The sequence below is a fragment of the Cucurbita maxima genome, unplaced genomic scaffold (assembly GCF_002738345.1).
Source record: "Cucurbita maxima cultivar Rimu unplaced genomic scaffold, Cmax_1.0 Cma_Scf00015, whole genome shotgun sequence".
NCBI classification, from domain to species: Eukaryota; Viridiplantae; Streptophyta; class Magnoliopsida; order Cucurbitales; family Cucurbitaceae; genus Cucurbita; species Cucurbita maxima.
Window position 1 is genome coordinate 4406767 of NW_019272031.1, and position 10529 is coordinate 4417295.

General features: G+C 37.8%; 2 protein-coding genes across 6 annotated transcripts; both read left to right on the forward strand.

Moving 5' to 3' along the window:
• Window positions 1-1243: 1243 nt before the first annotated feature.
• LOC111490265 (calcium-dependent protein kinase 10-like) lies at window positions 1244-6672 on the forward strand. Of its 3 annotated transcripts, none has more exons than XM_023138831.1 (8): window positions 1420-2077; window positions 2214-2357; window positions 2474-2626; window positions 4259-4374; window positions 4569-4736; window positions 5081-5311; window positions 6113-6390; window positions 6493-6672. In XM_023138831.1, the coding sequence occupies exons 1-7, from the start codon at window positions 1420-1422 to the stop codon at window positions 6284-6286; spliced, it is 1644 nt and encodes a 547-aa protein (XP_022994599.1). In that variant the 3' UTR covers window positions 6287-6390; window positions 6493-6672. The 3 variants fall into 3 exon arrangements, with proteins under 3 accessions (XP_022994601.1, XP_022994599.1, XP_022994598.1); XM_023138830.1 differs by having other exon boundaries at window positions 6496-6672; XM_023138833.1 differs by having other exon boundaries at window positions 1244-2077; window positions 6113-6672.
• Window positions 6673-7687: 1015 nt separating this feature from the next.
• On the forward strand, window positions 7688-10529 carry LOC111490273 (dnaJ homolog subfamily B member 4-like). 3 transcript variants are annotated; one of them, XM_023138842.1, is made up of 3 exons: window positions 7688-8480; window positions 9861-10078; window positions 10136-10529. In XM_023138842.1, exons 1-3 carry the CDS (start codon window positions 7888-7890, stop codon window positions 10303-10305), a joined length of 981 nt encoding a protein of 326 aa, XP_022994610.1. In that variant the 5' UTR covers window positions 7688-7887; the 3' UTR covers window positions 10306-10529. The 3 variants fall into 3 exon arrangements, with proteins under 3 accessions (XP_022994610.1, XP_022994611.1, XP_022994609.1); XM_023138843.1 differs by having other exon boundaries at window positions 10178-10529; XM_023138841.1 differs by having other exon boundaries at window positions 9861-10529.

Sequence of the window (10529 nt, forward strand, 5' to 3'; positions counted from 1 at the left end):
CCAGGAAAAATCGAATTGGTCAATGTCCTTAAAGCCCTCAGCTGGTGAACCACTTCAACAATTACTCGGTAAATCTTGACCTTTCATCAATCTCACCAACAATATTTTGCAAGATGGACGGCTGAGATTGACTCTATGATTAGATACTATATATAATTTAATAAAAGTTTAATATAAAGTAATTCAAACTAGTATTAAAATACCAATTGCTCAAATAATTTATTAATTAAAAGTCATAAATATTAATTAATGATTAATTATGTTGTTTCCTTTTGCTAACTATATTAATAAATGATTTTTTTTTTCAATAAACGAGACAAATATTATTATCGACCCCAATAATTTTTTTAACAAGAAAAAAACAACTTTTCTCTTGTCACGAAAGCTCGTTATATAAAAAGACGAACATTCGAATCTGAAGTCTTAGTGTAGATAAGGAAAGATAGTTTTTCTATCATTACTTACAAGACTCGAACATAGACCAGCGAGCAGAGTGTCACGATTATGAGCGTGTTGCCTGTGGCCGCACGACGGATATCCCGATCATGTTAGTCTAAGATGTGTTGTCCATAGCTGCATGCCCGTTCCAACCCCATTTTTTTACTATTATTATTATGTCAATATGGGGGTGTACAACCGTTCACAAAAATCATGTCTATACTTGTAAGAGGCTAAAATGTCCCAAAAGGTATGGTAAATAGATATGATTAGTTGTCACTTATTCTTACTCAGTTTATATGCTATCAGAGTCGTTGTTGCTGCCTAATCACTTTTAGCTTATAACATTGTTTTTTTTTTTTCAAATTGTTTTCGAACGTATTTTCTTGCTCATGTTTTCTAAAATATTTTTCGCAAACGTGACTTGAGGCTCGAGCATAGGCCAATGTTGTCTGTTAGGTTCGAATTTCTCACGGTTGACTTGTTCACTAAGTTAGAACAGGTGTTGTACAATTGCTGTCCCGCTGCCACAGAGCCCCGAGAACAAGAAAAATATGCGAGGAAGAGAGAGAGGGGGAAAAATTAATTTAATTTTAAAAAATCTCAAAATTTGTAAAAATTAATTTCAATCGCGTAATAAAAAAGAAGAAAAATATATATGAAATACTAAAACTATATGTTTTTTAATGTTTAAATTAATTAATTAATTACTCCAAATAATAATTCCCCGACTTCCCAATTTGCCCTTTTCAACGAATATTCTAATAATTAGAAATCATTACCATGATTTTTTTTTCTTTCAAAATACCTTATTTATTTCTCAACCGACCCCGCGTTTTCTTTCTCTCCTACATTTATCTCCTCGCCGATAACTACCTGACTCGCCGGCGGTGACTGTATCCACGGCGACGATCGCAGGGGACTCGAATTTTCATCGGGGATCGAGGACGAGGAACTTGTTCTTGTGATTCTTGTAGGAGGATGGGAAATTGTAACGCGTGTGTGAGGCCGGAGACTACAGAGGACGACTCGTCGGTGAATCGGAAGAAGAATGATGAAGACCGGAAATCATCAAATCCATACTCTCGGGATTCTGTTGCTAGGTCGCCAGCTCCGCTTAGGGTTTTGAAAGATGTGATGCCGCTCAGTCACCGGACGCGAATCAGCGATAAGTATATACTGGGGCTTGAACTTGGCCGTGGAGAGTTCGGGATCACGTACCTGTGTACCGATAAAGAGACGAAGGAGTCTTTGGCTTGTAAATCGATTTCAAAGAGGAAGCTGAGGACTGCGGTGGATATAGAGGATGTGAGACGAGAGGTTGCTATAATGTCGAATTTGCCTGAGCATCCGAATATAGTGAAGCTTAAAGCGACCTACGAGGACAGCAAGAACGTTCATCTAGTTATGGAGCTTTGTGCAGGAGGTGAGCTTTTCGATCGGATTGTAGCTAAAGGACACTACACCGAGCGCGCTGCAGCAAACGTTGCGAGAACAATCGCTGAAGTGGTAAGGATGTGCCACGCTAATGGTGTTATGCACAGAGACTTGAAGCCTGAGAACTTTTTGTATGCGAACAAGAAGGAACATTCACCGCTTAAAGCGATTGATTTCGGTCTCTCTGTGTTCTTCAAGCCTGGTAAATTCGTTGGCCTCTGATTTTGGTACTTCAATTTTCTTTTAAGTTCCTCTGAATCTATGGCTATTAATTTCGTGGGGTTCTTCATTGATTTTGTTGCTGAATCATAAGTGCTTTTATTGTTGCGGGATTTTAGGGGAGAAGTTCACGGAGATAGTGGGAAGTCCATACTACATGGCGCCAGAAGTACTGAAAAGAAACTATGGACCAGAGGTTGATCTTTGGAGTGCTGGTGTGATATTGTATATTTTGTTGTGCGGGGTTCCTCCATTCTGGGCTGGTAACATGGTGTTCTTTGCTATTTTTAGTCCTGTCCAAATCTAAGTTAATTTGATTTCAAGATCAGTTAAATGGTTAAGTTTTCTAATGGTTGCTATTTTGGGAATCTGTTCTTAGAGACTGAACAAGGAGTAGCTCTGGCAATTTTGAGGGGCGTACTTGATTTTAAGAGGGAACCATGGCCACATATTTCAGAGAGTGCTAAAAGCCTTGTCCAGCAGATGTTGGAGCCAGATCCTAAAAAGCGCTTAACTGCTCAGCAGGTGCTTGGTAAGTAGCTCGGCTCTTTTTATTCAGACATTTTGCTAGTCGAGTTATGACTATGAAGTTGCAACTATTGCTATCTCTTTCTCTTTTTCCATCTGAATCTTGAATCTGGGTTTAGTGTATTTTTCTCATCTCCGGATGTTTATAATTTATTTGAGTACCCGAAACGAGAAGTATGTGGAGATCTTCCATTTGGTTCAGTTCTTATGTTAAGATCCCTAATCCGGTTGGAGTGGGGAACAAAGCATTCTTTGGAAGGGTGTAGAAACCTCTCCCGATCAAACACGTTTTAAAACCTTGAGGGGAAAATCTAAAGTATCTGCTAGCGGTGGGTTTGGGCTGTTACATTTCAGTCTAGCTACAATCCGCTAAATCTCTAGTCTAAGGAAAACAATATCTGCTAGCGGTGGGCTTGAGCGGTTACATCTTATAATTGAGTGTAGCTGCAATCAGCTAGAACCCTAGATCAAATGGTGAAATATATGATTTTTCACCATTTTTCCAACAAAAAATGATTCGTTGTTTACTGTGTTCTATTTCACTGCATCTCTCTTAGTTATCATTCAGGTCGATTTTTAAGCATATCATACTGATTTGCATGGGCATTGAAGCTATCGGTTTAAGTACGAAGTCCTATGGTTATTTTTTCTCATGGTTTTTATCGTTTGTTTCAACTACAAGTCATATTTCAGTACTATTAATACTTGAAGCAACGAAGTTTTGCAATTTTATCATCATAGTCAAATTAATAGAAAAGGGCATCGTGAGATCCCAATCAGTTGGAGAGGGGAACGAAACATTATGTATAAGGGTGTAGAAACCTCTCCCTAATAGACGCGTTTTAAAACTGTGAGGCTGATGGCAAGGGTCAAAGCAAACAATATCTGCTAGTAATGAGCTTAGATTGTTACAGGCATTGTGAAGATGTTGTTAGTACATCGAGTGACGTTGAACAACATATACCAATAATTATCATTGTTTCATTTTAATAATTGTTCTCTATCACGTAATGTTCCTTTACTTGGCCAAATTAATGCATTGCTAGTTTACTTAATGCTGCTTCTCTTTTCAATGTAAGTTCCTCTCTTGGGTTAATTTTTTATTTCTGAAATGCCTCTTGTTTCAACTAGTTATTGGTGGGAGCTGTTAAGGGCTGACTTGGTCAATTCTGGGTACTGTTTGATTTATTCAGCAGACATAGAAAGTTGGTTATTATGCGTGTGCCCCAATGAAATTTACGAACAAAAACTAGAAAGCAATATTGATTCATTGGTCAAGCTTTGAATCAGTCTGGCACCTGTCTAGTCTGTATTCTTTTTAACATGATATATTTGGCGTCCTTTGATGTCATGTCAGACATCTCTATTATTTGGAGATTAGAGAATCTGTTTCTATGTATTTTTCATGGAAATAAAGATTTCCTTCATGATTGTGATTGCCGTACTCCAATCTTGCTTTATTATCATGTTCAATACAGATATATAATCATTTTCCCTAATTTGGAAGTTTGGTTCCTGGCTGAATTATCCAACCATAACAGCATGTCATTTAGCAAAACAATGTCACATAGCACCATCTTTTCCGCAGCATGGATTCCATTTTTATCTTCTTACTGCTTTCTCATCGTAATTGCAGATCATCCTTGGTTACAAAATGCAAAGAAAGCTCCAAATGTTCCACTAGGGGATATTGTAAGGATGAGGCTCAAGCAGTTCTCTGTTATGAATAGGTTCAAAAAGAAAGCCCTAAGGGTAAGCCTTAAAGTGATATATTATTGTCCTTTGAATTTTACTGAATGGTATTGCCATCTTGAGTATCAACTGGTTAAGACATCATACACGTACATTAAGGGTCGTTGGTGAACTCTTGAGAAAAATAACTGAATGGTATTACAGTGATGGAATTCATATTAACTAGAAGATACTTGAATTTCTAATATGTTTAGGTGATAGCAGAGCACTTATCTGTTGAAGAAGTTGAAGTGATCAGAGATATGTTTTCTTTGATGGACACCGACAATGATGGGAAGGTATCTTTTGAGGAACTGAAGGCAGGGCTAAAAAAGGTCGGCTCACAATTGGGTGAGCCCGAGATGAAAATGCTCATGGAAGTGGTAATTTCTATGTTCTAAAATGCAGTCTGGAATTTGTTTATGGTTTCAAGTTTATCCCTGAGTATGCTTAATCTATGCTTACTCTTTTTACTTGAATGATTCGTGAGCTTTCCAATTACTTTTCCTGATCTTGTGTTTCCAAATCGCAACGTTCTTCCCCATGTTCTTTCCTAATGTACTGTTGGAATAGGAATTCATTTCAACCATTTTTATCTTCGAACATTTGACGTGAAATGCTGACTGATAACTAGAGACGCAAACTTTTCTTCTGCTTGAATTGAAGTTAGAATTATGTTGATATTACATATTGTGAATTATGTTGACCGATCGTCTGTTCTTGACAGGCTGATGTTGATGGTAATGGTGTACTGGATTATGGGGAGTTTGTAGCAGTTACAATACACTTGCAGAGGATGGAAAATGACGAGCATTTTCGCAGAGCATTTATGTTTTTTGATAAAAATGAAAGTGGGTTCATTGAATTAGATGAGCTACGGAAAGCCTTGGCGGATGACGCAAGTGAAACGGATAGTGATGTGCTGAATGAGATCATGCGCGAGGTTGACACAGATAAGGTGAGACTTCTAGTCCACTTATTTTCTATCTCTCGACTCGATTCTCCCATAAACCAAAAGAAAAACAGAATTTGTATTTGCTCTACTTTAGGTATTATCAATTTAGAGACAAAATTAAATCACAATCACCAATAAGACCAATAACAACCTTTTTAGATAGTTGTCTCGTGAGAGTAGCTAATGTGTGCACAAAGGGGTGGATTGTGAGATCCCACCTCGGTTGGAAAAGGGAATGAAACATTTCTTATAAAGATGTGAAAACCTTTCCTTAGTAGACGCATTTAAAAATTGTGAGACTGACGATGATACGTAACAGGTCAAAGCGAACAATATTTACTAGCACTTGGGCAGTTACAAATGGTATCAGAGTCAGATATTGAGTGATGTGCCAGCGAGGACACTGGACCCCTAAGGGGTGGATTGTGAGATCCCACATTGATTGGAGGGGAAAACAAAACATTCTTTATAAGGGTGTGGAAACCTATCACTAACAGATGCTTGCGGCAATACATAACGGGTCAAAGCGAACAATATCGACTAGTAGTGTATTTTGGCTGAAAATAAAGAATAACTATTAAAATTACTGCACAACTTGTTCGCCAAAAAGCTCAAGAGGGGATGGGAGTGTTGGATGATGAAAATCCCAACTTTGCTAATTTAGGGAATGTTCATGAGTTTATAATCAAAGAATACTCTCTCATTTGGTGTGAGATTTTTTGGTGAAGCCCAAGCCTATGCTCAAAGTGGACAATATCGAACGAGTAGTGTTTATGAAAATGGAGCTATTGCACTAATTTTCAGGACGGACGAATAAGTTACGACGAGTTCGTGGCCATGATGAAAACTGGAACAGATTGGCGAAAGGCATCAAGGCAGTATTCAAGAGAGAGGTTCAAGAGTTTGAGTCTGAACCTAATGAAAGACGGATCGTTGCAACTTCATGATGGGGTCACAGGAAAAGCCGTTGTGGTGTGAAGTAAATTCATTTTCTGATCTTAGTTTTCAAACGGCAAGATTTATATGTACCAGGATGAGCTTCTTCCACCATTGGAGCAAATCTTCTCCTGGATCTCATGGAGGTACAGTAAATAGACATTTCATCCCTGAAATCCTTTTTACCTGTATATTTTTCTTACATTATTTACCTGTGATGATTTACTGAAGCTTCGTAACTTTGAAAGAAGGGTAAAAACATAAACACCAAAGAGAAAAAAAGAAGAAGAAGAAGAAGTAGAAGAAGAAGATGTTAGAATTGCTTGTTGGGATCTGAGTTTGAGCAAAAAAATTTAATGATTTCTGTTTGTACAGATTGGAAACACTCCAAATTTAATGATTTTAGATGACAGCCATAGGTTCATGCATTTATAATGGTTTTTTAGGTTGGAAAATCATATTTGGGGTTAGAAATTAGAGACCTCTGCAATCGCATGATATTGTCCATTTTGAGTCATCGAACAACGTACCACCTTTATTCGACATTTGAAACTCATAAATTTTCGTGTATTTGCTTTGAGTTTTTTCAAAAGACTTCGTATCAATGGAGGTGTATTCCTTATAAATCTATGTAGGACTTTCTCCTAACGATCCTCGACATTTGGATCAACATTTTGACAGGTTAATGTGTGTAAGGTTGAGTAAAACCAACCCATTAATGATGGTTTGTATTCAAAGTTTTGTTATTTCTATCACTTTCAATAGGGCTATCCATCAACTGAAACTTGTGGATTTTACTCGCTTCTTACTCTCAGCCATAAATTTTCCTTACCCAAATAATCGGTGCTTTTTGTTCCATTTCATTCGGTCTATAAATTTTTACGCTATTATCTATTTGGTCTCGTAGTTTTTTAGACTGTCTAATAAATTTCAAAACTTTTAACTTCGGATGACAAGCAGTGGGATAGTAGTCCTAGTTATGAGTCAAATCAATACGTTCGAAGAAGAACATATTATTGAAATGCTAATCTCATGGTCTCGTAAGTATCATACTAAATCGTAAAAAATACGAGATATCTAAATCATACGAGTAAATCTTGTGTCTATTTTGTTATGATATAATTTAATGCATAAATTAAACATCGATATCTATTTAATCTCATAATTGGTTGTCGAATCTACAAAAATACTCTTAAATTAAAATGAAATTAAAAAATATATTTAAAATTTTCTTTTAAAAATACTATTTCAAACCAAACTTATTATTGGAAGGTTGAGAGATCTTTCAAAGAATATTTTTATTAATTTAATATTAAAGTAAAGCAACCTAACCGGGTCGGGTTTTCGCACCCCATAAACGGGTAATAACCCGAATTCACATTGTCGTGGGTCCCACGACACAATATTCTTTTCTTACATTAATTCTTTCCAAATAACCGTCAGATTCGGAGCTGGATTCTCTGCCGGTTACTCATCCGACGGCCACTTTTGCTTCTTCCCAATTCCCGGCGAGAAACACAAAACCCGCAGAGAGAGAGAGAGAGAGAGAGAGAGAGAGAGAGAGAGAGAGAACGAAGACGACGAAGAAGAAGAAGAGAGAAAGAGGGACGAATTTTTCTTCTTCTTTACAGGGAAACAGAGCTATGGGGAAGGATTACTATAACATTCTGAAAGTGAGTCGAAGCGCTAGCGATGAAGATTTGAAGAGAGCTTACAAGAGATTAGCGTTGTTTTGGCATCCAGACAAGAACCCAGCAAACAAACAAGAAGCTGAGGCCAAGTTCAAGCAAATTTCAGAGGCTTATGATGTTCTTAGCGATCCTCAGAAGCGTCAGATCTACGACCTTTACGGCGAAGAAACCCTCAAGTCCGGTAAGATTCCACCGCCTACACCTCAAGCGACGTCCTCCTCCACGTATACTCCGGTTTACCAGCATTTTCAACGCCAGCATCCTAATACTTCGACATTTAAGTTTAAACCTAGGAATGCGGATGATATTTACGCGGAATTTTTTGGATCGGAGGGTGGTGGAGGGAGTAATAGCGAGGGGGGAGGGAAGGGCAGAGGGGCTAGGGATGCGTTTTTTAGGTTTCAGAATGGGACGGAGAATGGGAGTGGTGCTCGGGGGAGGAAGGCTGCTGCTGTTGAGAATACGTTGCCTTGTAGCTTGGAGGAGCTCTACAAAGGCGCTAAGAAGAAGATGAGGATTTCGAGGAATGTGTATGATGCCTCTGGGTATGTGTCTTTTTGATTTGCCTCTTTCAAATTTCAACTGAGTGTTGCGTTGTTTTTTATTCTTATAGAACAAAATCAAGTTTGCATGTTTAGTTTGGTATTTGGGTTGTTCTTCATTGCATACCTTCTCTTGTGGATTGTATGTGGTTACTGAATTGTTTGGATTAGAGCCTGTGTTTTGACGGTGACCCCTTTGCTTTTTCAATGGAATTCTATCTCAAAGAAGGTTGAAGAATTTGTATGTCTATTGCGATGGAGTCACATGTCAATTATTCATGCTGGCAGTAAGCTTATCAAAGCTTAGACGATAAAGAATTTCTACTACTGATTGTCCTTTAGCCCCCTTTTCGTTCTGTTAGAATTACGTGATTTGATCGTAGTTGACTTCTCGGTAGGCTGACTGACCTTGTGCATTGGGTTTCTATACATTCATCGAATAATTCTTGAGCCTAATGTATATTAGCAATGTCTTAAGAAGTTATTTTTGCTTATACCTCTCTTTGGGGCAAGACAAATTTTTAGCCTTGAAGTTATTCCTTGGGATCATAGCCTATTGTGGAAGAAGCTTGTGCCTCCTTATGAACACATTGAGTCTTTCGGCCTTGTATAATGGTATTAAGAAGAGTTAAATTAATTTATTGTCTACTCCTAGAAGGATTAAAAGTATGCTAAAGGCAATTTTTTTAAGCATAAACCAATACTATTAAGAATGATCCTTTGAAGCTGCCTTTGGCCTTTGAAAACATTGGGTGAGAGTCAACCATTTTACTGTTAGGTGCATTTTCTACAAGGTTTGAAGTTTAAATCCTTGTTATTATCAGATAACATATCATAGATGACTGGTTTCCGCATCTCCTACACTGTTTTCCATAGTTACTTTGAACTTACCACACTCGTGGATTCAATAACTAGGCCAATTTTGGGTATAAAAGATATCAACTGTTCTTATGAAGATAAATTGTCTAGTTTTAACGTATTGAACGGTTATCAGTTCTTCAAATGCATGAACCATTTATTTTACCGTGTCTATATTCAGTCTAAGGCGTATGCAGGCATGGTAATGAGTCTTAGAGTATAGATACAAGTTCTTGAACAATCGTGTATTCTTTCTGCCTTGGTGGCATTGCAATTGTCTTCCGTGCATGCTTCGGGATGGCTATCGACTTCTCCCTTCTGTGACATACAAGTTTAGAAATGTCATCCTTTTGCCTAAAGATCCATCTAATGTAGTTAAATGTGATTGAAACTATACCTTGGATGGATACCGGTGGTTTTTTTGTAATGTTTGTCAGGCTTAAGTGTGCTATGTTTTATCCTGTTGTGAAAGAATTTGCCTTGAGGTTTCTATCTGATCTGACGTTGATCAAATATCTTCTGCAGCAAGTCCCGGACAGTTGAAGAGATATTGACAATTGATATAAAACCCGGGTGGAAGAAAGGGACAAAGATTACTTTTCCTCAGAAGGGAAATCAGGAGCCAGGCATCATTCCTGCAGATCTTATATTCGTAGTGGATGAGAAACCACATGCTATATACCGGAGGGATGGGAATGATCTTCTAGTGAACCATGAATTAACATTGCTGGAATCACTCACAGGTAAAACTCTTGAACTTACTTCTCTGGATGGAAGGAATCTTATGATCCATATAACAGATATTGTCAAACCTGGTGATGAGATGGTTCTGGCAAATGAAGGAATGCCAATCTCTAAGGAACTTGGGAAGAAGGGAAATTTGAGAATCAAGTTTGATGTCAAGTACCCATCAAGGCTTACAACAGAACAGAAGTCTGATCTGATAAGAGTTCTTGGTGTAGTTTCGTAGCATAACACTCGGGTAAAAGGGTTAGCCATTCAAACACATAGATAGCATATTATTCCCTGTAAATATACTCTGCATGATCTTGAAGAATGTGAAATGTTGGTAAGCTTTTCCTTTGGGTCTTTTTTGTGTGGGGGTGGGCGGTGTTCATTTGTTTGCGAATGAAGTTTTTGGTAAATGGCAGGCATAGAGGAAGCGTTAGATCAGTATATACTATTTATGAGGCA